This window comes from Rutilus rutilus (assembly GCF_951802725.1).
Source record: "Rutilus rutilus genome assembly, chromosome: 12".
NCBI lineage: Eukaryota > Metazoa > Chordata > Actinopteri > Cypriniformes > Leuciscidae > Rutilus > Rutilus rutilus.
The window spans coordinates 9,214,030-9,239,820 of NC_140217.1; the positions used below are offsets into that span (position 1 = coordinate 9,214,030).

Below are 25,791 nucleotides of genomic sequence, written 5' to 3' on the forward strand. Positions count from 1 at the left end.
AAAGGAAGTCAACTTGTGAGTCTGCATAAAGTAATTTGTTAGAATATGTCTATACTGCAGTGTCCAAGGCTCATTTGGCTAGAATGTATTTACGGAACGGCTCACTCACTCATGACCTCATGTAGCTTCTCTTTATGTCCACTGATGGCTGGAGAGAACTGAGGTCCGTTACTGTTGAAGGCACACTGGTAAAACATTAATGGGGAAAAAAGAGCTTTTGTAAAGAGTTGTTTATAGAACACAGTCTGTAGGCATGTACAGTAATACTTTGTGAGGCCAGCCAAGAACATCCTGAAGTCACCCTGTTACTCAGGCAATTATGACGATAAGGTGGGAGAATGTTTGCAATGGGAATAAACTTCTTCATTTAGAATTGTACAAACAACTGTATGACATGAATTGGAGGGAAACAGTCTAACATTGTCTCGGAGTAATTTGCCTTCTCAGATGTAGAAAGATTTGTGCAATTAGGCTGGCCGAGTATGAATGACCAATCCTGTACTGGTTTCAAAATGAACCCCCGCCCACCAAAGTTTCTTTAGAGGTAACATTCTGTTACTAAAGAGATAGTTTACCCCCAAATTTTAATTGTGTCATAATTTACTCTTGTCATTTCAAGCCTGTGACCTTCTTTCACAAAAGAAGATATTTTGAAAACTGAAAAGTGCTTTTTGTCCATGCAGTTAAATTCAATTGATTTTAAGATTGATGCACATTAACATGGTTGTTCTATTTATATATGTACACTTAGACTTTTTGAAAGAAGTGTAAAATCAAAAATACATTAAAAACAGTGAAATATTATTACAATAACAAATATTCCTGTATAGGCCTATATACGGCATATATTGTATTACTATTTTAATACAGTTTAAAATGCAATTTATTCCTGTGATTGCAAAGCTGAATTTTCAGTATCTTTACTCCAGTCTTCAGTGTCACATGATCCTTCAGAAATCATTCAAATTTGCTTATTTGCTGCTCAATAAACATTTCTTAATATTATCAATGTTGAAAACAGTTGTGTTACTTAAGATTTTTGTGGAAACCTTGATACAGCTTTTTCTGGATTCTTTAATGAATAGAAAGTTCAAAACAACTATTTATTTAACAGAAATCTTTTTTAACAGTATAATTGTCTTTACTGTCACTTTTGATAAATTAATACATTTTTTAAAAGCCCAAACTTTCTGATCCCAAACTTTTGAATGTTTTATAATTGTATAAGTAAAAACAAAAACCTTATTGCACATTTGGGCTATACAATATTTAAATTACATTTACATATACATTTTCATGAATGTATCATGATCTTCATCTCAGATCCTTGCGTTACAAGGCGAAAGACTGATAGGAATATCTCATGTTAATGAGTTTTAACTCATGAATATTAATGACAGTGTTGACTAATTCATGTTTACTAGCTTAGCAAATGATCATCTTTAATACTTTATGCATTCAGGTGCAACATATAGGTGTCACACATAAATGCCACAACAGAAAAAAACTGTTTTGTGTTTCATAACTTAAATGATTGCTGTTTCTTTTTGTCCTATACAACATTAGTGAAAAGCGGTAGCACTTTTATTATAGAAATTACAATAACTGGGTTATAACCAGGTATTAACCCTGAACCTACGCCTATACCTAACCTTAACACATAGTACTTTCTTGGGTAAGTACACTGTAACACATACTGTAAAATAAAGTGTAAACGAAAAGTAAAAAAAAAGAGAAAGTTTGTCAAGCTCTACAGTGTCTAATATGAACAAATAGGTTAGCATATGATCCACTGTAGAATCTACACACCAAATGATTGTGTTTTTACCTATTCTACACATCTAAGAAAGTAAGTAAACCCACTGCACATTGTCCTATAATTAAATGGTGTCTGCTGAGTGATGCTGGAGAGCTTTGTAGTGTTATGACAGTGATACATGATGCATTCTGCTTCACGTTCTTCACAAGTGTGCATGATCTTAAAGAAAACTGGAGGCTCGAGTTATTTTTGCTCCAGCTAGATGAGAGGCTGGAGAACCACAGGGCGGGGGTGCACAGGCTGCCTGGAGTCTTCAGGGAGCGTCTGCGCAGAGGTTGGCAGCTGCGCTCTCTCGGGTACAGTGGGCATCTTGTGGAGCGCATGCTGAAGCTGTGATTTTTTAACAGTCTACCTCCTGTGGCAGGCACAGGCAAGGCTTGTGCCCCCCTGTCGTGAAAATGACCGCAATTCATCACCTCAGGATACCTGTATGGCTGGGGTTCTGTTTGGCCCAGGTGTTATTGATTACGTGCCAGGATGTTAAGACCGGTGAGTAACCTGCCTCATACTTTACTAACCTGACAGAGCAGGTGAAGAGATACTCTGTATATCAGTAAGAACAGCTTCTCTCATGTCATTTTTATCATGGCATTTGAATATGACATTCAACTGATTTTTCATGCATCTGTGGACAGTGTAAGATTATATGTTTAAAAATGCAATTAGTAGTAAAAATAGCTTAGTGAATGATCATGTTGAATACTTTATGCAATTCAGGTGAAACATAAGTGTCACACATAAATGCCACTACAGAAAAAACTGTTGTGTGTTTCATAACTGTTTAAATGATTGCTGTTTCTGTTTTACCCTATGTTTAAAAAAGCAAGTTTTTCTTAAGGTGCTTCATTTACTGTAGATTAAAAATGACTGTGAACTAAATTTTCTTACTCTGTTTGTTAAATAATAAAATCTCATTTTGTATTATTGCAGTAAAATTATGAATGCAGGTAAAGTGGGACACTATGATAATTTAAGAGCAAGTAAGATCCAATTGGCTATTAATGTCTTACCATATAGTTTAGAAAGAATTTATTTAGCCTCTTTTAAAGTGACTAATTCCCTATTCACTTTCATTATGGGAAAAAGAGGCATTGGAAGGCAGTGATCATTGTGTCTAACAACTCTTTTAGTGTTCCATGGAAGTAAGAAAGTCATACAGGTAATGAACAACATAAGTGTGAGTAAATTATGACAGAATTTAAATTTTTGGGGCAAACTATTCCTAATTCGTCTTATTAAACCTAATCAATAATAATGGATGTGGGAAACACACCACAGAGGAGATGTTGTTTTAGTCCATTTATGTTATGAACTGCAATGAAAAAAAATGAGGTGATGGAATAGGCCTATTGCTGAAGAAAGTTAATGCTAGATGAAGAACGCAATCCCTGCTTTTGTATTAAGTAATAAAAACATTATTTCTGACTGTTCTCTGAACGTTCAAACGTCAAATTTTTAAAATGTAAAAAAAAAAAAAAAAAAATTCCATTGGTTATTTGATTAAGGAAACATTTCATCAATCTTCACCCATTTTGGGAACCTTACTTTTGAATGTTCTCTGAGCATTCTTAAACAAGCAGTAAGAAACCAACCAACTGAACCATTTCAGAAAACAGCCTTCAATGAATGATATATACAATTTTTGTGCTAAAGACCAGATAATAACGAACGTTTTATTCATGTTAATTGAAAGAATGTTGTTCATAACGTGTGAGTGAACCTTCCCAGAACGTTCTGAGAACATTCCCTGTTATCTGCACAGCTTATTTTTGATCTCAATAGCATTATTTCTTGCTAATTAGCACAATTTTGATTTCTAATTTAATTGTGAAAGCTAAATTGTCCTGATCTTCTGCTTTGTCAGCTCTATCGGGGCTGAAGGCATAATTTCATGGCCTTGCGTGTAATGATGTGAGGTTTTTCTAAACCAAAGCAAGCCACCAATTGTGGTCAAAGTTCTTTCCAAAAGAGATGCTAGACACACCCAATCATGTGGCGAATGCATTTGCCTAAAATCCTAAAATAAAATATAAAAAATAATATGATGTTTTCACATTCATTTGGGTTAGACATCCAGTTCAGTTAAAGATATTGATCAGTATTGTTGGGTAGGTCATCAAGGATCAAGTCTAAAATTATATTACATTTTGCAGGGTAAATTCATGCAGTCACACTCCAACCCTAGTTTGATGTACATCGGTCTAGTCTAATATACACTACATAAAACAACGTGTGTGACCCTCCCAGGGTAATTATCCATGGTTACACGTCATGAGAGCCAGCTCGTAATGTTTTATGAGCTGGGAGGATATTATGTCAATCACAGGGTCTGCAATACAGGACTTGTAGAGAAACATTGCTTGCACCAAAATGACAAATACAATGTCCATTCTATACATGAGTATATAGTAAAGACATGTACATTCCAAAGAGGATATTTTTGTTAAAAACTTCAGACAGAGGGCGTGCCTTTTCGCTTCGACAGAAATAAAAGTTGCCAACAGGCTAACCTTAAGCAGAACCTATAATAGAGGCCGCTGTGGTTTCCCGAAAATAACCCATGTGCTTTTCCACTAAATTGGTACTTGCTGTCTTTTCACAATCGTGCTTTAAAAAGGCCAGTTTCATACAGCTGAGTAGCAGCAGGTGTCTTTCTGGTAGTAGTTTTACTGCACCAATGCCATTGACAAGACTGAAAATAATATACATTTACTATTATTTCAGGCCTTCAGCATATTTACATGGTCACAGACAGGTCCTAAAATGAACACTCGCCTGATGCAAGTAATAGAATGTTGGCGAGTATATGAAATGGTGTCAATCGGCAGTTGGCCAGTTGCATTAGCTCTTAAAGTGACAGCAACCTAATATTCCTCCTGCTGTCTGTGTTTTTAATGTTAATCAAAGACCAAAAGATAAAGAACAATCACTCATTGCTATTGACTGAATAACGTTTGTAACATCAATAAGGATAAATTTGTTTCATGGATGGTAAAAAATATTTATGGCCAGTATATTTTCTTAAGTCACTGGCCATTGGCAAGAGTGCCCTGGTCACAGATATTTAATATGGGGACTTTGAGCTGTTGCTAAGAATGTATACATTTATATTTCAAATATTTATGAGCTCACTTCCGTTATTTCTCTCACAAAGTCTGTTATTTTGAAAAGTGCAGAGAAATTTCACTTAAGTCTTCTTAATTGCTTGGAATGTCTTTATGACATAATTTGGGCTTTTACTGAAACAATTACAGCTGTCACAAACGCCTTTGATGAAAGTAGGGGCAACAAATGTCTCCTAAAATAATTCTTCCCTTCCATAAAGCTGTCTGCACTTCCACTGTGTTTCTGCACTAGACGCACTGTATTAAAGGCTTTCAGATAGTCATACACATTATTGCTTGATTACAGCAGAAGCCAGCCGTCAGTATAGACTCTAATGCGACAGACTTTGAGCATCAGAACCGGCATTTACTCTGTCTACCGTCTCTGTCTAGCTACAGCATCTAATCAAGAAGAGTTACTCAGCCTGAAGCTGTCGCTCAGAGCCACAGACAAACACAACACAGACAACATGAGAGGGTTTAAAAGAGACATGAAGGAAAATTAATTCGGCATCTCCTCGGGTGCGTTTATTATAAAACTGTGGTCAATATTCTGACTGCTGATATATTAGGTCATTTATCATGCATTCCTCCGCAAGTATTACAGTTTTTGTATTTTACATTTGCTGGGACCCCAAACTTTTCACACAGTTCTCATAACTTTCAGCTTGACACAGCAGTAAATTTTACATGTAAAATGCACAAAGACTACCAAAACACTTCATACATGTCTCAAATCAAGCCATTCTTCCATAACACTAGCAAATGTTTCACCCAACAGACACACTTTGTCACTCATAAAACAATGACCTAAAAACACTAACAACAGGTAGCATTACAGTATGTTTTCCTTTGTAAATTTTCTTTAAACCTCTTTAATGTTTAGAATTCACTGCTGCATATTATATGGCCTATGTTCACATTAAAGTACACCATTTTTTCTAAGTTGTCCCCTTTTGTAGAGTATAGATGGTAATTAAACTGAAAGAATAACACCTGTGTATGTGTTCGGCTACATCTAATTACTTGATAGTATTTCATTTTTTAGATTCAGAATATAGGCTATTTCGATATGGTATTACTGTAGAAATGTATTCAGTTTTGTATTATGTTAGGTTTTTAGAGTTTAACAGTTTTGAAAAGAGTATTGTAATGCGCAAATTATTCTGTATAGTTTTGGTAGTGGTTGTATCGTGAGATTTGATCATTTGAAAGAAGTCATTGAATGCATTTTGTGGCAAAGCCCACATGTTGTGCTCAGCGTGTGAAGAGTTTTGAAAAAGTGACAAGTATTAAGAAACTGGTCCTAGTGATTGTAAAAAAAATACTGTATCAAATTTTTTTGATTTGGTATATTTCAATATGGTATTACTGAAATGTAGCAACTTGCTGTCTTATTCAGTTTTGCATTATGTTTTGAACTAGACTTTAACAGTTTAAAAGTTTAAGGCCGGGTTTCACAGACAGGGCTTTGACTAAGCCAGGATTAGGCCTTAGTTAAATTAGGACTTTTAAGTAGCTTTTATAAACATGCCTTAGAAAAAAAAAAAAAAATATTACTGGTGTGCATCTTGAGACAAAACAATTCCACTGACATATTTTAAGATATGTCAGTGTAAGTTGCTTTCAGTTAAAACCGCTCAAACATGCATTTTAGTCTGGGACTAGGCTTAAACCTTGTATGTGAAACCGGGGGTAAAAGTTTTCAAGTTTAATAGTGCGAATTTGGCTTGTAGGAACAGAATTTTGGTGCTGATTGTGTCTGACAATATTAATATTGTATGAAACAGAGATGGAAGGACAAGATAAGCAATAAAAGTGAAGAAAGTTTTAAACCATTCAAGCACAGAGAAATCTTTTAAAGCAATGTTGGTCAGACAGAAAGGTGTAGCCTACTGTATAGACAGACCAGACCATCATTTGACTTTGAAAAAAAGAACAGAAAAAAATATTAAATATGTGGTTCTTGATGTGGTAGCCTACACAAGAGGTGCATCCTCCTCAAAAGTCTGAGTGAAAAATGACTGAAGGTCTCCAGCTGCAGTCAGACCTCAATTACAGGGTGTGGCATTTGATGTGATCACCAGCTAAACCAGGGCAAGCACAACTGGATGAATGGTGGCATTGCTCTAGTTCTGTCTGAGTCTAAACCATAGTAGGCTACTTTATACTTTAACTTATAATTATAGCTACGTACACATGTCCTTGTCAAGGACAAATTATGGACCAGACCAATGGTTTATAATGAGGCTCCCTCTGAGGGGTCTGTGATGCCCAGACACTTACTTTATATGTTGATATAGACAGACAAACAGCTTGAATGTGTTCCTCCGGCTCTGACTGTTGCAACAATGTGAAATAAATGAAGAAATTAAAAATGGTACCTCCTCATAACTAACAATGCCTTCTGAGAGTACAGTAAATTATCGTCTTTTTAGCAATGTGTTATATTTATGGATCGATCGATCAATCTGACCGCGGTCCGCGTGAGTTAGACAATCAGAAAACTCACAAGAGTTTGGGCTATCTGCTAATAGTGCAGATTTGGCATGTCCATCAAACAATGTAAGAAAAAATCATAGTCTTTGTGATTTTTTTTTTTTATTACCTTTTTTCCCTTGATGAGAGTAGTGATACCATGTTACGACTGTTAGAAACAAACAACAACAACAAAGAATGTTTGTTGTAGCACTAGTTGTGGTGGGTATTGTGGTTAGCATGCTAAGTTTTTGTAAGGACTGTCAGCTTTCAGTATACGAAGACATAAAGGAAAATCTGTGAGTTTCTACCACAATATTAGCAGTAAGCATAACCAAAGTGGAATTTTAGGATGATGTGAACAAAATGATTCTTGACGCTTGACGCCATCTGCTGGCGGAGTGAATTGCTGCTGTTTTTGGCAAAAATGCTTTTCTCAGCAATAGCCTATATCTCACATAAACCAATCTCACCACAAACAATAAGTAGGTAAATAAATAAATCAATAAATGAATAAATGAATAAGGCTATAATTTGGAAGCAACAATTTTGGAAGCTAAGAGTAAAAATATTACCAATTTAAATAAATAGCTACATAATTACGCTATTCATTTTTTTTATGTGATAATGTGATTTAAAAGAATGTAATGTTTGTGTATGATATAAATGACTGATCTTTGAAAACTCCTTATGTCTGTTTTTATTTTCGTCTGAACAGAGGACACGAAAAAATGTAAAGACGGTGATCAGAATTATTCCGATAATGAGATTTGGAAGCCAGAGCCGTGCAGACTTTGTGTCTGTGATAAAGGCCAGGTGATCTGTGAGGAGATCCGCTGTGAGGAGCTGAAGGGATGCGAACAGTTCATCATCCCTGAGGGAGAGTGCTGTCCTGTGTGTCAAACCTTCGCCAGTGCGCGTGGAAGGATCGGTGAGTCTTACACGAAACGGCCGCTAGAGGGCAGACGTCAATTAGATTCGGAAAGGGAATTCATTTAGATGAGGAGAGAGGGAAGATCGTTTATTTGTCATTTATTAGGCTATATTTATTATAATTAAGTCTTTGAATTAATTTAATTATATTCTGTGTTTCTTTTGCAGAAACAATTGCGTTTAAGGTACGTGAATACTTTTAAAATTCAGGCATATAGATTAACATTTGTTAGGTCTATATGTAATGTTTTTTTCCATCACATATTAATATATATAAAGTTTTGATTAGGCCTGCATGTTTTTTTTCAGGGCCAAAAAGGTGAACCTGGTGACATTCCTTATGTGAGTCTATAAGATTATGCTTTTGTCTATCATATGTCCATGCACTATTTTGTGGCAGATATAATAATATGACAGTATAGTGTTAAAATTGTTATTTATTATTTTGAATTCTTTTTTTTTTTTTTAGATTGTGGGAGTACCTGGGCGTCCAGGATCAATGGTGAAAAAAATAACACACACACACACACACACACACACACACACACACACACACACACACACACACACACACACACACACACACACACACACACACACACACACACACACACACACACACATACACACACACACTAATCTTTTTTCCTCTTCTTCGAATCCCTACTCTTTCCCTGTCAATCAAAGTGATGTCCATTATCTTGTGTCACATCAAACAGGGTCCCCCAGGAGCAGACGGCCGAGCAGGATATCCAGGAAGCAAAGGAAGACGAGTATGTGACATTTACCCTTAAAGTCATTTGTATTCTGTTATTTGGCTTTTTCACCTCAGAAACACCCAAGACTTTCTTATTGCATGGAAGTCATGGCTAGTCAAAATTACTTTGAGTGAATACATAGTGTAAAGTAGTAAATTACAGTTAAATTGTTAAAATTTGACATGCAATGTGTTTTTGTGAAGGGTGTCTCAGGTCCACCTGGTTTTGATGGAGAGCCAGGTGTCCCAGGCATGCCAGGTGAGCCTGGTCCTGTGGGCAATTCACTGCCTGGGGTGAGTTGGTGATATTATCTGTTCTGGTTTTGGAATTTTAAAACGTGTTACTTTGATCTGAATACGTAATGCATGTTACGACTAAATGAAGATAAAGTGTAAAAAATAAAAATAAAATAATGTATAGCGTATAGTTGTTCATATTTTTGAATTAAGATTATATAGGGCAAATAATTTTTTTAAATTAAGTGCATGGATAAGTCATCTATAATAAATGGAACAATATTCCATACAAAATGATACATTTTGATCTCATGGTGACCTTACAACACTGAGCAACAGTGTTTCTGGTCAACAGTTTTTGATCTGAGTGTTTTATAAGGTGACAGACTGTGGAAATCATTGTAGCACTTTATTTTACAGTCCTGTTACCGCATGTACATACTCATTATGCTAATTATAGTAATTGTAATAACTGGGTAATAACTATGTACTAACTCTGAACCTACCCCTAAACCTAACCTTAACCCATGTACCTTATATTACCCAGTACTTTCTGGGTAATATAACTCTTTTCTGGGGTTTTGGCCTACTAAAATAAGTCAAGCCTGCACCACTCTATTGAGACGTATATCCCAGTGAAACGGCCTCTCTAACAAGAAAAATGGTAGGGTGGGTCATGATTTTTTCCATCTGGAATTTATTGGATCGTTGGATGGTTGTGGTTTGCTATTGATTGATTTCATATGAGTGACCGGTTGTCCCGCCCTCATGTCAATAAACACGTCATCAGAGAAGAGAAGAGATGTTGCTGAAAGAAGGAGGAGAAGTTTGATTAAAGATTACAAGGGCACATGCATTTTTAAAAAATAATGAGGTGCACGGATAAATATTGCAATATTCCTTTAAAAAACAAGAATAGTCAATTTTGATTTCATGGTGACTTTAATCTGCTGATCTGTAAATCTATGGTGACATTTATGTTTTACAGAGTCACTTTGCTTCTCAAATGGCCTCTGGATTCCAGGATGGAAAGCACGGAATGGCGGGGATGGTCTCTGGAGCACCGGTAAGGATCTTTCCACATTAAATAATGACTTTTTAAAAATAAATATTTAGCTGGATTGCCATATAGAACCACTAAACTGAGATATAACATCTTTGTTGAGATCAGGGTGAATCAGGATCAAGAGGTCAACCAGGCCCGTCTGGTCCACCAGTAAGTTCTCTCAAGCTTGGTGCTGTCTATATGTAATGAATGTCATCATTTCAATGTTTTTTTCCCTTCGTTTTTTCACACTGCACGTTTTCACCAAATTTATTTCCCTCTGCGTCACTCAGGGGCCAACAGGAGCACAAGGTGCGCCAGGAGATGCGGGTGATCCTGGGACCATGGTAAGACTAATGCCTTTAGTTTACGCCATGATAAATATTCTGACAATTACTGGTAAATTAACACAACGTGCCTGTAGGTTTCTAATATTCATCCATGCCATACAGTTCAAGAAAAACAATTGTGTCACTTACTGTGCAATAAAGAATTTTTTTTTTCTCTGTAGGGCTCTTTTGGTCCAAGGGGACCAGATGGTCCTCCAGGAAAAGCTGGTCCAGATGTGAGTAGACCAACAATTCACCCAGTGATTTCGTTATTTAAGCATCATAGGAAAGCAGTTTATTCAATATGGTGTCCAATCTTTAAAAAATGCTGTCATGTACATGTTACAAAGTTTAAATACACTTCACAGAAGTAAGATGGGTTTCCCTGTGCTTATGATAACACAGTTTTGTTCCTCTCTGTAACAGGGTGAGCCTGGACCCCCTGGAAATACAGGAGAAAAGGGATTCCCTGGCTCTCAAGTAAGACAATGCTGCTGTTGATATTATATTGGACATTTCATAGACATGGCTGCTGAAATATTCCTTATGTGCAGTATAGATTAATGGGCTATTCACATCATCTGGACACATCACCAAATCCGCCCCAGACAGACATCTCAGACTAATGTGATGCATCTCACTGTTTTTTTCCCCAGTGATTCAGGTTCTAAGAAGTACAGCTTTTAAAAATGCATCTCAAAGAAATGGAACAGATGCATCCAGTTGTTTGTGAATGCATGAATACAATACAGCCTGTTTGAGTTTCCTCTTAGATTTCCAAGTATGCACATTTTAAGATCCACTCCAGGCTTCTAAGCATAATTGGTCGGGTCATAATCAATATTGTACTTCTACTTTTGAATGGCAGAGAAGGCTTTTAGCCAGCGTCAACCAGGATGGGCGACCCAGCTGACAAATATATATTCAAAGAACGTTTTCCTAGTGTTTCCATTTGGCTGATGAAAACGTTATTTGTGAATGTCCAGTTTTTAAATGTTTACATTTAAATGTTAAGGAGACATTCCAGTTTTATCGTTCTTCAACATTACGGGAATGCTACTTTAAATGTTATCTGAGTCGTAACATTTAAAAAACGTTGAGATGAACGTTCAACTAAAACATTCTTGAAAGAAAACTTTTCATGAACGATGTATAAAATTTTTTTGAGAGCATTATTAAAGACCAGATAACTTTCGAACATTCTGTTAATGTTACTGGAAGAACTTTAGTTCATAACTTTGAGAGAACCTAGCCAGAATGTTAGCCTGGGTAACTGGGCCGTGTTAACCAGCCAAACCCTGACTTTAAGTTAGAAACAATGTAACATTTGACAATCGTTTTTTCCACAATCTTCTGGCGATCTTTACAAGTCGATGTCAAATTCCACACATGTCTGGGATTGCTATTGAGTGAAAACTAAACTAAACTAAATGGACTAAAGTTCTAAAACATGCTCTTTCTGATTATAGAGTAATGTTAAAGAGTTCCAGATGACCACAATGTCAAACAGACTCAAATATAAACCAAAGGCTTAAATGACAGCGCAACTGATAATAATTACAAGATGACTCAAGCAGTGCACAAGGAAGAACAAGTGAGCAGAGAGAGAAACATTTTTAATCAAAGAGTGGAACTTAAATAGTGTGGCAGACAATGACAAATTAAACACAGATGTAAACAATGACTAATTAATTCATGGGAGCTAGAAGCAATTAAGCCAGAATGCAAGACGCCATGGTGCCAACTAGTGGCTCACAGACTGAATCACTGTGCTGTGCTAATGCTTACACAAATCAAAACACCAGAGGAATGCAATTGCTATAAAAAACGAGTATGGTGCTGACAGGGATCAGGGATGAAAATGAGAATTTCCATAAATACTGCACAGTAAATGCTTAGTCACGGTGTATCCTTACCAGTGATGATTTGTTTCGTAGGGCTCCAGAGGATTTCCAGGGTTACCAGGTCAGTCAGGGATGAAAGGTCCAAAGGTGGGTTACATTAGAACTTCCTTTCCACTGGTTTACTCTTTGCACTGATTGTGAATTACTTTTTAATATTTATTAGTATTTATTACTATGAAATGTACAAACCAAATACATAAGTTCATGTAATGTTTTAACTGTGTTTGAGGACAATTTTACAAACAGAGTAAAACCAATTAATCTCATTCCCATTTTAGGGTCATCCAGGTCTGCAGGGTGTAAAAGGAGAAGCAGGTGCTGTGGGGTCAAAGGTCAGAGGTCATATTTTTGTAGCCAATAAATTCATGTGAAAATTTTCTTGAACCTGTGTCCCTGTAGTTTGACTGTATTAGTAAATGCCATTTTCTTTTCATTAAAAGGGAGAATCTGGGTCTCCTGGCACCATGGGACCTGTGGGTCCACCGGTATGGAGCACTTTGTGATTGCAGTTCTGATTGTGATGTTTCATTTAAACTGCACTTTATTGGATTTTTCTAAACTGCACTTTTTTGATTCAAATATTGTTCTTCACAGGGTCCGATTGGTATGACTGGTGAGAGAGGACGCATGGGTCCAGGAGGGCCTGTGGTAAGTGAACCATTAAAGGAAAAGTTCACCCAAAAATGAAAATTCTGCCATCATTTACTCACCCTCAAGTTGTTCCATACCTGTATACATTTCTTTCTTCTGCTGAACACAAAAGAAGATATTTTGATGAATATGGGTTACCAAACAGCTGATGGGCCTCATTGACGTCCATAGTATAGAGAAAAAGAAAAAAAAAAACTATGGAAGTCAACGTTTGGTTACCGATATTCTTTAGAATATCTTCTTTTGTGTTCAGGAGAAGGAAATTCATAGAGGTTTGGAACAACTTTTTTATTTATTACAAATTTGGACTTGGAGGAGAGAGTTTAATACTATAGTTTGCTTTAATTTGCTTTTCATCAGTAAATATATATATTTTTCTGTATGTAGGGAAAACGTGGTCTTTCTGGACATGTGGGAAAACCAGGTCCATTGGTATGTGCAAGGTTTTTTTCTTTCTTTTTTTGTATTATTTAAATACTATTATAGTATATCAATATATATATATATTTTTTTCATATTATCAGTTTTTATTTTAATTTCAGATTAAGTTTTAGGATTTTTGCTATATGATTTTGTCATTTAAAAAAAAAGTATATATTTATATTAAATATTTTGTAATTTTAGTACTTTTTATTTATTAAAAAAATGTACGTTTTTTTTTTCAGGTTTAAGTTTTCATTTATATATAACAACAACACTGATATGTGCATGACAGTCCCTCTTCTATCAGTTCACATGTGTCTACCCAATAAACATACCTTAAAGACATATATATGCCTTTACTGTATCTTCAAAGATGTTCTATTAATAAAGACTGATGTGTTATCTAACCTGACACTAATTTCATTTACAGGGCCCAATGGGAATTACTGGAGCCCCAGGATTCCCTGGTGGTCCAGGCATGAAGGTACGTCTGATTTATGGTCATAGCAGTTGATCTGCTGCACCTTCAAAATGTACATTATTAGAGTTTTTATTTATAAACCATTGTTAATGGCAGGTATAAAAAAATGTGAGTAATATTCTTTTAAAAAATTGTACAGGGTCAGGCAGGAGCCACAGGCCCACGCGGCACCAGTGGACCTCAAGGCCAAAGGGGGGAACCAGGCCGGCAGGGCTCATCAGGACCACAGGGCAACCAGGTGCAGTCTTACCTGTCCTACATTCTACTTTCTAATGCTTTGTGTATTCAATTATTTCTATAATGTTGATGTCATTTCTAGGGACCACCAGGAACAGATGGTACTCCTGGACTTAGAGGACAAGCAGTAAGCTCCATAAACACTCATCAAAGAATACTACAATTTGTGCTTATAATGTAGAATAATATTGCTACTGTTAGGCAAGTATTGCAATTATTATTGATAATTTTTAGGATGAGGGACTTGAACTCCAACACTTAAATCATGCTTTACCATTTGTGCTACAGACAGTTTTGCAATATCATCATCTGTTCATCATAGGGGATCCCAGGTGTGCAGGGCCCTGTTGGACTGATTGGACAGCCTGGTCCACCTGGACCTCAAGGATCAACTGGACTTTCAGGAGCCAAGGGCCAGCTGGTAATGACACAATGCAAATTGCAATATTATAACCACCATAGTGGGAATCACTTTTCTCCTGTGTTTATATATTCAAGGTGGATACGTTGATTTCTCATATTGTGCACATTTATATATTTCATGTACCTCATAGGGGGATTTAGGTTCCCCTGGGTTTAAAGGAGAACCTGGAGCTAAAGGGGAGCCTGTAAGTATTGACAACATTCAGGACAGTGCCTTGTAATAATACAATTTATTTGGATGCATCACTGTTATTATTGCTCATAATTGTTTGAAATAATGTAATCAGAACATTCATCCAATGATATAGATGAAATGGTATATCTTTTGTTGTAGGGCCCACTTGGAGTCCAAGGAGAAATGGGACCGATGGGAGAAGAAGGAAAACGAGGTCCAAGAGGAGACGGAGGGGCCCTTGGAGCCCCAGGTCCAGCTGGAGAAAGAGTTAGTGCCATTACGTTATTGTGAACGACCAACATGCAAGCTTACATATCCAAACTGATTATTGCAGTGACTGCTTTACATGTTTGTTTTTTATAATAATATTTCATGTTTTATTTTTTTCAAAGGGAGCTCCAGGTAACCGTGGCTTTCCAGGATCTGATGGTTTGCCTGGTCAAAAGGTTAGAAATATGCATCTCAGCCAATAAGATTTCAAAGGCTGCTAACAATGCCAGCAACATCATCACCACTCATTTGTTTTCTCAATTTAATACAATTTCATGCTAAACTATATTCTCTTTCTAATCCCCCCAGGGTGCACAGGGTGAACGTGGTGTCACAGGCTCATCAGGGCCTAAGGGTGCAACTGGAGACCCTGGCCGACCTGGGGAAACAGGAATTCCGGGAGCAAGGGTTGGTAAAATAGATATGATCTGTATTGGTATATACTGTAATATACTCATTTTATAACATTATGTATCACACCCTGTATCCTATGCAATTATAGGTGTAAACTCTGAAAGGATCTCTGATGGTGTTCACATATTTTATGTCATGTCTCTTTAGGGCTTAACAGGCGTCCTGGGAATGCAAGGTGCAGAAGGGAAGATAGGGCCACAGGTAATATATGCACTTTTTACCTAAAATAATCTTGTTATTTTTAAAGTGTCTGATCAAACACAACATACAAACTTTCAGGTAGATTAAACTCTGACATTAACCTTTTTCAAAACTACACACATGTAAACAATAACACATCCTTCCGGAATTAGCCTTCTGGATTAGCCTACTATTATGGCTGAAAAGCTCTAAGCAACTGTGCATTTAAGATAACACTTCTGTGAGTGCTGTCACATCTTTTGATGAAGAGTTCTTTTTCCTTAGGGAGGACCAGGAGATGATGGGAATCCAGGTTCAGCCGGGTCTACGGGAACAAGAGGTGCAGCAGGAACAATGGGTCTACCTGGACCTAAAGGCTTCAGTGTAATTCTCTAATATATGTTTATTTATATAAAAAAACCCATAAGATCATATTCTCAATTTTACTCATATGTGTCATTTTGTCTATTAAAATGTATCTCATAACACCTTCTGTGAGCAAAAAGTACATAAGGGTGATTCTTCTAGGGGGACTTTTCTGTCCCCTAGATTTACTGATTTTAATTATTTAGAACAACACTATAAAAAAAAAAAACATCACTCTAAGTTCAAACGATAGATTATAACAGTTTACTTTACAGAGTTTTTTTAAGTGTTGAAATGTTACATTTTCGGACTGTCTCCTATATCTTGACATTTTAACAGAAAAGTGTTAAACTCATATTTGCTAAGAAATTATATTTTTAATTCATTTGGTATTTATGTGTACAGTTTGTAGCTATTTTAACAACAAAGAATCATTGTCTCCTATACTTCTGTCATTATTATTATTATAATTTTAAAGATAATTAGTTGCTAGAAAACTTTACGGGTTAGTACTTTAAGCCCAAGGTTATTCAGCTTTTTCTCTAAAAGAAAAAAAAAGTAATTTCCATCGCACACAATTACCATCACACACAGTGTCACAACTCAGATCAGATCTTTATTCCAGAATGTAATAAATGTTTTAATATAGATGAAGCATTATTTGAAGACGCTTCAGTAGACAAACATGCCTCTAATGGACAAATTACCCATTAATATTGTAGTAAACATGTTGAAATGTTTACTAAAAAGAATAGAGAGTCAAAGATAATGAGTTTTTTGTTATAAATGTTCATGTGATGATTTCCCCTTCCCTTCTGTTTTCCTGCAATGAAATGAGTTTTTCTGAATATTCAGGGTGATCCAGGGAAAGCAGGAGAGATAGGATCTCCAGGAGGTGCAGGACAAAGAGTAAGTCCTGGCTTACAATTATAGTGCAACATCGCTATGGCAAGCTTAAAACAAGCTATTATAAAAGACTTCTAGTGTAAAGACCATCAGTGCTGGTATTGTATTGCATAGTGATTTTAAGAGTCAAGTGAATCATTATGATTTGATATCCTGCAGGGACCTAATGGAAAAGATGGAGAAGAAGGTCCAGCGGGAACTCCAGGACCTCCCGTAAGTCTTCAATTAGTAATTTATGGCACATTTATGTATTTTGATTGGCCGACTTACGTAGCTATTTCAGGTATCTCAAGTAATATGTCTGTTGTGGTAAAATATTAAGAAGTGGAGCTCATAGCATTGGCTGAGTATATTTTATTTATTTTCAGGGAGAAGCAGGGAAGAGAGGTGAACAGGGACCTCCTGGACTCACTGGATTTCAAGTATGTTCTTTTTTCTTTGGTTATGCATTCAGTCAGAGATTACTTTGAATGCTCAATGTTCAAATGTTCTTAAACGGGTCATATCATGAACAATTGTCCTTGATCTTTTCAAGCTGCAAACTGCGAGTTTTAAAACTCAAAACTGCCTCCCTAGTCCCAAAAGACAATCTATCAAAATCAAGCAAAACCAGTGATTTCTGAATCCTAGGATTAACAATGGTATTTATTCACTTCAGTCAAGGAGGTAAAGGAGGTCATGCAAGGATATAGAAAATAAAAATGTAGCTAAAATGTGGGGTACTGTAATCTGTCAAACTTTGTGCTGTGTGTACCACACAAATCATTTTGGTATAAACTTGACTAACAATATACATGGACCTCGAAGACAACAAATAAAATAAAATAAAAATGTATATGACCCTTTTAAAAATGAAAAAATTCACATATCTGTAAGTAAACTTGATATGATTTGTCCCTGTTAGAGTTAAATCTATTATTAATTATGCTAAATGTCTAGGGTTTGCCTGGACCCCCAGGCCCACCAGGAGAGTCGGGAAAACCAGGCGATGAGGTGGGTTGATCATTTATTTGTGCTCTTTACTTGATCATTATATTCCAGTCTTTACTTGTCATTTCTGCTGGACAGGTAGAACACAAACTGACTGAGAATGGGAATTATTAAAGAACTCTATGGCTTTGATTTTTCCCCCCTCAGGGTATCCATGGAGAGGCTGGTGGTGCAGGGCAGACTGGTCCAAGGGTGAGCCTGTTGTACTTGCACTGCAGCGTATCAGAGCACAGCATTTATCAGTGCACATAAGAAATATCCCAGTATTTTTATCTGTCATTTTTGTAGGGTGAACGTGGAACCCCTGGAGAGAGAGGTGATCCAGGGCCTAATGGGTTACCAGGAACCAAAGGAAGCCTAGGAACCCCTGGACCTGATGGTCTCAAGGTTAGAGTCAGATTTTTACTCGCTAATAATCATCAAGAATGCTGCATGGTGCAATGCATCCATTTATTTCCTAAAAGATGATAGAATTCAACATAATCAACATGACAACAATAATGGCTGTGCAGGGTAAACCTGGTCCAACTGGAACTATAGGAGAACCAGGATCGCCAGGCTTACAGGGCATGCCAGGAGAAAGAGGGATAACTGGACCAGCTGGGCCTAAAGGAGAAAGTGTGAGTGTGGAATCAGAGGCTTTGGCACATGTTAAACATTTGCACGTGCATGACAAATACAGTATATTTTAGTTTCATGCTTTGCAGTCAGCGCAACAATATTGCATATATTAAATGCCTCGGTGGGTCAGGCTCTGTTAGGGATGATGGCTGACATATAGATGACTCTCTAATATCCTTTGGCAGGAAGTTAATATTCTCTAATATTATCTGTGAAACATTATCTGTGTGGCGATGTGAAGTAGCGAAGGAAACCACATCTGTAACACATCAATACAGAGTTCTCTATGTTTTTCTTATTGATTTGCACAAAACCTTGTGTTTTAATATTCTTTATCTGTTTTCTCAGGGCGCAGTGGGTAACAGAGGGGCTGAAGGGGCGGCTGGCAATGATGGGGCTCGAGTGAGTGATCTGTAATACAGGAAGAACTGAACCTACCAGTCAATAATTCTGAATTAAAAAATATCCATATTTCACATTTCTGACCCATTTCTTAACACAACATGGGTTACAAAGACACTAAATAATATGTATTTTATGTGTGTAGGGATTACCCGGACCTGTTGGACCTATTGGACCAGCCGGTCCATCTGGGGAGAAGGTTTGATTTAAAAAAATATATATATAAATTAAAGGGATAGTTCACCCAAAAATCTGTCATTCTTTACTAACCTTAAAGTTATTCCAAATCTGTATGAATTTCTTTCTCCTGCTGAACACAAAAAAAGATATTTAGAAGAATGTCGGGTAATCAAACAGTTGATGCACCCCATTGACTTCCATAGTATTTTTTTTTCCATACTATGGACGTCAATGGGGTGCATCAACTGATTTGGAATAACTTGAGGGTGAGTAAATGATGGAATGATTTTCATTTTTGGGTGAACTTTTCCTTTAAACTATTCATAAGTGTTTAATTGATCCTGTCTGCACTACCTCGTAGTGTTTTTTTCCTGCAATGCTGAAACTTTGAAGTTTCTTAGTACTGATTAAAAAGTACATTTTACATATGTTGCTACTTAGATGTACTCAGAACTGATTGTTCAATTACAGGGAGAACAAGGCCCAAAAGGCCCTTCTGGATCTCCAGGCACCAGAGCAATGGCTGTGAGTAGAGCAGTTTACCAGGAGAAAACCGATGTTCGCTGAAGTTCTTTACTCATGTGATTCACAATTCCACTGATGTATTGTGTTTCAGGGCTCACCTGGAGAACCAGGTCCTACTGGTCCTGTTGGGTTTGCTGGGCCTCCCGTAAGTCCATCCATCCATCCATCATAAAACATATTTCTTTGATATAATATGCCATAAGCTGTAAACATATGTTTTTTGTGCTAGGGTCCTGATGGTCAGCCTGGAGTTAAAGGTGAAACTGGAGAGGAAGGTGCAAAGGGAGAGACGGGATCTCCAGGGCCTCGGGGAATGGCAGGAAAACCTGGACCACAGGTGAGCAATATATATATGCATATGTGTAGGGGTTGATAGACTAAAAACATGTATAAATATACTACTTCTTTTAGGGAGTGACTGGAATTACAGGCCTTAAAGGTGGAAGAGGTACTCAAGGAGCAGCTGTAAGTTACAAAAATCATGGTATCAAAATCATTGTTTATCAACTTTCTTTGTTATTTGCTGAATCCTTTTGCTGCTTTTCTTTCTCTCTTTTGTGGAATCCTCTTTGGCTTTCTCCTTTTGCTAAAAGGGTCCCAGTGGTTTCCCAGGATCCCCAGGAGGTGTCGGCCCAACAGGCTCTGCTGTGAGTGACAATCCCTAATACGGATTTAACTAACAAAGCAGTGCTTAACAGCTAGTCCTTCAAATAGTATTTGCAATGTGTTTGATTCTTTTTGACCAATAAATTAATACACTTGGCTTTTCATGTCACATATGGACTCTAATCTGATTATACTGATATAATTCTCAGGGTCCAGTTGGTGAGCCTGGTCCTATCGGAGCCCCCGGAAAAGAGGGCCCACCTGGGCTTCTGGGAGAACCTGGAGGTCCTGGCCGCCAGGGGGAGCGTGGAAACCCTGGACCTGCTGGTAACCCTGGAGACAAAGGGGAACCAGGAGATGACGGACTGCCAGTATGTGATTCCTTTTCACTATATAAAACTGAAAAAAGAAACTAAAGGGCTTTTCACACTGCGCTTAACCCCAGGATATCATTGTTCTTAACCCTGCTTTTAACCCAGTGTAAAGGTAAAGTGCAACCCTGCATTGTGGTGCCAAATGTGTATCGTGTGAAATGATGCGGTGTTAGAAAGTTACGACTTGATGTTTAGTAACAGACAGCCAATCGTGTGCCTCATTCACTTCAGACACATAAAGACAGCACATTATATAAATAGTAGTTTCAGCGTTTGAAGGCACAGATATCAAATGGTGACAGAAAACTTGACAAATGGAGTGAAGAAGAGACTGAAAAGTCTGAAAAGTCCATTCAGGATAAACTTGATTGTAGTATAGTCGGCACAATATAATATGAGGATGTTCAACGCTAGAGCCTTTATGTAAACAGGTCGTCCAATCAGTTGCACTAACACCAGAAATATGCAATTAAGGATGTTAACCCAGGGTTAAGGGATGTGCAATGTGAAGCGTCAGCTTATAAATACCCAATGTGAAGCGTCAGCTTATAAATACCCAATGTGAAGCGTCAGCTTATAAATACCTAATGTGAAGCGTCAGCTTATAAATACCCAGGATTCATTTTTAACCATGTGAAGCAAGATAACCAGGATTCTGTTTACCCGGGGTTTAGAATGAACCAGGGTTAACTATTTCAAGTGTGAAAAGCCCTCATGTGTTCAGTATACAGAATTATAATGAAATCACTTTAACTCTTTCCCTGCGTAAAAAAAAAGAAAGTTGTACAGTGTTTTTGATCATTTATCACAAATTTCATGTCCCCCTGAATATTTTTTTTTGTATGAATATCTGAACATGCCATATGTAAAAAAAAAGAACAGCCTCTGCTTTAAAAAAAATATTTACTCTATTCTGAATGTGGGAAAGTGTCTCAAAAAAATCTGAGAAAATTAGAATTTTTTTCAAAGACTACAACATGCATAAGCAATGCTTTAATAGCTTTTTTCTGCTCCCGTTTTGCGTAATAGCGCCCTTATACCATATAACAGTGAAAAAATGGATTGCCGAAAAATTCCGTCATTGGCGGGGAAAGAGTTAATACTGTATTCCAAAACTCATATTCTTCTTTAACTTTCTTAGGGCCCAGATGGGCCACCAGGATCTGGCGGTACTCCAGGACAGAGGGGACTTGTGGGTCTTCCTGGAATGAGAGGAGAGCGTGGTATGGCTGGCCTTCCTGGACCTGCAGTAAGTCATCACTTCTATCATCTTGTCATGCAAGTGTCTTGTCAAAATGCGTCTTTTTAGAATTACATTTCGCTGCCTCTGTTTTTGTTTTTTGTTTTTTTAATTAGTCAAAGATGATTTGACACCTCATCTACTATCTATTTGTTTTTTTCAAGGGTACACCAGGAAAAGCTGGCACCCCAGGTCCCCAAGGAACCAAAGGTGGCGCTGGACCTGTTGGTTTGCCAGGAGCAGCCGGACCCCGAGGAGATGCTGGTTCAGAGGTATGAGATGTTAGTGTAAGAAACACAGTGGAGACGGTTGGTTACATTTATACAAAGCATTCTTAATGACTTCCTTCTTAAATTAGGGTTTGGCTGGAGCTGATGGAATTCAAGGAGCTGATGGCATCATTGGAACCAGAGTAGGAACCCATTCATCATTTGACATAAAAAATTATAACCAAACATGGCCAAATTCACATGATGTGTTAACTTGCTTTTAGGGTGACAGAGGAGACCCAGGCCCAGAGGGTCTTGCAGGTGGCCAGGGAACCCCAGGAAGCCCAGGACCAGTCGGAACTCCAGGAGGTCCAGGACAGAGAGGAGATCAGGTTTGTTTCCTGTATCCATTGCTGATACTTCAAAGTAGATGTTTAATACATTTATTGGTCCCACTTTATATTAGGTTTCTTAAACTACTATGTACTAACATTTAAATGAATCATTAGATACAATGCACTTATTGTGAACATACATGTGTTTACATTGTACTTATATTTAAGAAATACCTGCATGTAATTACAGCTGTAATCACACTGTTGACTATTCCTTTTCCTCTTAACCCACCCTTGAACCTAACCATACCACTAAACCTGTCCATAACCTTACCCGTATCCCACCGCAATAGCAGCAAACATGTTTTTCAATACAACATGAACACAATAAGTACGTTGTACTTATTTTTTGACATAGTTGTCAAAGATAAAAGTGTGACCCATTTATTTTTATTAAAAGCATGTAGACCTACATTATTTAAAGAAATAATCCTTGCATAATGTAATACAATGAAGCAATTTCTTTAATTTTGTAACCTTTTATATAGCTTTGCTGTTTTATTTGTTGATTTTGCTGACAGGGTGCAAGAGGCCCACCTGGTCCTGATGGTCAGGCAGGAATCAGAGGGAAAAAAGTAAGTCTGCCTATCCACATATTGGTACACAACTTCAGTAGCATCGTAAATCTGCCTCTTTTAAATATATATATATATATATAAACAGAATCTTGGAAATAAAACAATAGTTTTTAAGGGGAAAGAATAAATATGATTTCTTGATTTTAATTTAATTTATAAATAATGTTATTAATATATTCATATATTATTATTGTATTAATAATAAAATATTAAATTTGTCATGCTTTGGCCCTCTTATGGGTTCCAGCCCTCTGGTTGTTAAACACTTGTCTAGATGTCTAAAATTATACATATTTTTACGTGTCACTTTGGAATACTCAATTCTGATTAGTCAATTGTGGCCAATTATTTATTTATATTTGTTTTATACTATGTTTTGTGTAGTGAACAATTTTTTCCCCCATTTTCCTGTGCAACCCATTTTCTACATAGATGCAGAAATTCAGTCTTTTAATGAGATTTCATGTCTTTAATGTCACTCCACAGTCTCTTTCTTCACATGTATTCAAATAATTTAAACCTCAGTCTACATTTTATTTCCATTTATTTATTTAATAAGTTATTGGCAAACATACATGACCCTTCTGCACTGGGGTCCTGATTATCCAGTCAGGTTGCGACAATGTCCTGTGAATAATGAATGATAATAAACAGCTAACTATACATTATCCTTTTCATATATTAAATACAATTTAATAAAAGCAAATTAGACATGAACACTTCAGACAATACAATTTGTGGAAATGACACAAGGAGAACCTATGCTACATTCACGCCATGTAATTACTGTAGTTTCGAGATGACATCATGTGATGGTTACGTCCTCGGGTAATTATGCATTCTATGGCAACACTAAATGAATCTGCAACGGTCAGGTGGTATAGCAATCACGTGGCACAAGTAGGAGCTCTCAGAAAATTCCCAGCTTACAAGTTGAAATTACGAGCTCTATGAGGACGTGAACGCTTTTTACAAGTTAAAATCTCATAATTAGGGTACGTGAACAACCCACAGCAAAAATATCTTCTAATCAACCTTAGGGACCACAAGGACCGATGGGAGACAAAGGTGACAAAGGAGATGCGGGTGAGAGAGGTCAGAAGGGCCACCGTGGCTTCACTGGACTCCATGGGCTACCTGGAGCATCAGTACGTATAATTGACAATATGTCACCTGTCACACAATACAATATCCATCCCTTAATAATCATCTGTCAATCATTTCCTTTCAGGGTGCTACAGGGGATGATGGTGCTGTAGGAATCATTGGACCAAGTGGGCAAAGAGTGAGCAAGAGATTGAAATGTCACTCAACATTGATTTCACAAAGCACCAGAAATACATGTGCATGTCGAACAGACTTTAATTTTAAATATGTCAATGTTAGGGAGCCCCTGGTCCTGTTGGACCACCAGGAAAAGAAGGAGATGTCGGTCAACCTGGAGCATTGGGGGCTCCTGGATCTCGAGGTGACATAGGAGATTTTGGACCAGAGGTGAGGCATGAGATCATGTGTATGATGCATTTTATGTTTATTATGAGATGAGATCTTCCTGTTGATACAAAAACAACTTAAACCCGCCTAAGGAAGTTTGCTGGTCTTAGCTGGATTAGAGAGGTTTGGGCATTTTTCACATGGGAAAAATCCAATCACTGTCTATAATTTATACAAAACGTTTTTTTCTTGTCCCTTTTGGCAAATTTTCCATCTTTAATGACTCATAATCAGATACATTGTACTTTGTGATTCATAATCATGATCAGATGTGATTAGATGTTTAAACACTAATGGTCAGCATAAACAGTATTCACCCATCTGTCTGTAGGGACCCCCCGGAGAACCCGGCCCAGCTGGACCCCCAGGTGCTCCTGGCCCCCCAACAGCTGCTGTAGATGACCTTTTTGGTACAAACTTCGACCTTGATGTCGAAGCTGAGCTAGACGAACCCCCGCCTCCCCCGCCAGAGTTCAATGAGGATGAAGCAAGACCCAATAACGGATCTGATGCAGTTCGGGGCGACAGTGAGGTTCACTTGTCTCTTAAGAGTCTGGGAAGTCAGTTGGACAGCATGCGCAGTCCTGATGGCACTCACCAATATCCTGCCCGCACGTGCCAGGACCTGAAACAGTGCTATCCTCTGAAGAAGAGCGGTGAGTGAGATAAACCTACACACATTTTAGAATTACTGTAGCTCAGAATGCTTTAGTTGAACTGACCCTGATCAGGTACAGTATGAAACAGTACGTCCTGGTTTGTATTTATGATTCATCTCTGAAGGAATAAGTCACCAAAAATTAAGCATTTACTCATGCTGTTCCAAACCCAAATGACTTACTTTTGTGTGTGTGTATATAAACAGTATATATATATACACACACTGAACAAAATTATAAACGCAACACTTTTGTTTTTGCCCCCATTTTTCATGAGCTGAACTCAAAGATCTAAGACTTTAATTCTATGTACACATAAGGCCCTATTTTAACGATCTGAAACGCAAGTGTCAAGCGCAAAGCCCAAGTAACTTTGTGGGCGGGTC

General features: G+C 37.3%; 1 protein-coding gene across 2 annotated transcripts in view; it reads left to right on the forward strand.

Moving 5' to 3' along the window:
• The first annotated feature begins 2,052 nt into the window (after nt 1-2,052).
• col5a2b (collagen, type V, alpha 2b) overlaps nt 2,053-25,791 on the forward strand; it is a 30,889-nt gene continuing 7,150 nt past the window's right edge. Inside the window, exons 1-51 of one of the 2 annotated variants that reach the window (XM_084426257.1) lie at nt 2,137-2,308; nt 8,120-8,332; nt 8,503-8,519; nt 8,644-8,676; nt 8,804-8,836; nt 9,054-9,107; nt 9,296-9,385; nt 10,317-10,394; nt 10,500-10,544; nt 10,667-10,720; nt 10,885-10,938; nt 11,129-11,182; nt 12,640-12,693; nt 12,885-12,938; nt 13,047-13,091; nt 13,201-13,254; nt 13,645-13,689; nt 14,111-14,164; nt 14,301-14,399; nt 14,481-14,525; nt 14,721-14,819; nt 14,953-15,006; nt 15,156-15,263; nt 15,389-15,442; nt 15,576-15,674; nt 15,828-15,881; nt 16,146-16,244; nt 17,082-17,135; nt 17,292-17,345; nt 17,501-17,554; nt 18,072-18,125; nt 18,270-18,314; nt 18,411-18,509; nt 18,635-18,742; nt 19,092-19,145; nt 19,291-19,344; nt 19,797-19,850; nt 19,942-19,995; nt 20,080-20,187; nt 20,262-20,315; nt 20,444-20,497; nt 20,666-20,827; nt 21,972-22,079; nt 22,235-22,342; nt 22,429-22,482; nt 22,564-22,671; nt 23,196-23,249; nt 24,293-24,400; nt 24,484-24,537; nt 24,639-24,746; nt 25,078-25,402. In XM_084426257.1, coding sequence (XP_084282383.1) covers nt 2,218-2,308; nt 8,120-8,332; nt 8,503-8,519; nt 8,644-8,676; nt 8,804-8,836; nt 9,054-9,107; nt 9,296-9,385; nt 10,317-10,394; nt 10,500-10,544; nt 10,667-10,720; nt 10,885-10,938; nt 11,129-11,182; nt 12,640-12,693; nt 12,885-12,938; nt 13,047-13,091; nt 13,201-13,254; nt 13,645-13,689; nt 14,111-14,164; nt 14,301-14,399; nt 14,481-14,525; nt 14,721-14,819; nt 14,953-15,006; nt 15,156-15,263; nt 15,389-15,442; nt 15,576-15,674; nt 15,828-15,881; nt 16,146-16,244; nt 17,082-17,135; nt 17,292-17,345; nt 17,501-17,554; nt 18,072-18,125; nt 18,270-18,314; nt 18,411-18,509; nt 18,635-18,742; nt 19,092-19,145; nt 19,291-19,344; nt 19,797-19,850; nt 19,942-19,995; nt 20,080-20,187; nt 20,262-20,315; nt 20,444-20,497; nt 20,666-20,827; nt 21,972-22,079; nt 22,235-22,342; nt 22,429-22,482; nt 22,564-22,671; nt 23,196-23,249; nt 24,293-24,400; nt 24,484-24,537; nt 24,639-24,746; nt 25,078-25,402 — 3,922 coding nt within the window. In that variant the 5' untranslated portion in view covers nt 2,137-2,217. Of the gene's footprint in view, nt 2,309-8,119; nt 8,333-8,502; nt 8,520-8,623; nt 8,677-8,803; nt 8,837-9,053; nt 9,108-9,295; nt 9,386-10,316; nt 10,395-10,499; nt 10,545-10,666; nt 10,721-10,884; nt 10,939-11,128; nt 11,183-12,639; nt 12,694-12,884; nt 12,939-13,046; nt 13,092-13,200; nt 13,255-13,644; nt 13,690-14,110; nt 14,165-14,300; nt 14,400-14,480; nt 14,526-14,720; nt 14,820-14,952; nt 15,007-15,155; nt 15,264-15,388; nt 15,443-15,575; nt 15,675-15,827; nt 15,882-16,145; nt 16,245-17,081; nt 17,136-17,291; nt 17,346-17,500; nt 17,555-18,071; nt 18,126-18,269; nt 18,315-18,410; nt 18,510-18,634; nt 18,743-19,091; nt 19,146-19,290; nt 19,345-19,796; nt 19,851-19,941; nt 19,996-20,079; nt 20,188-20,261; nt 20,316-20,443; nt 20,498-20,665; nt 20,828-21,971; nt 22,080-22,234; nt 22,343-22,428; nt 22,483-22,563; nt 22,672-23,195; nt 23,250-24,292; nt 24,401-24,483; nt 24,538-24,638; nt 24,747-25,077; nt 25,403-25,791 lie in introns of both variants that reach the window. The other variant, XM_084426256.1, reaches the window with a different exon arrangement.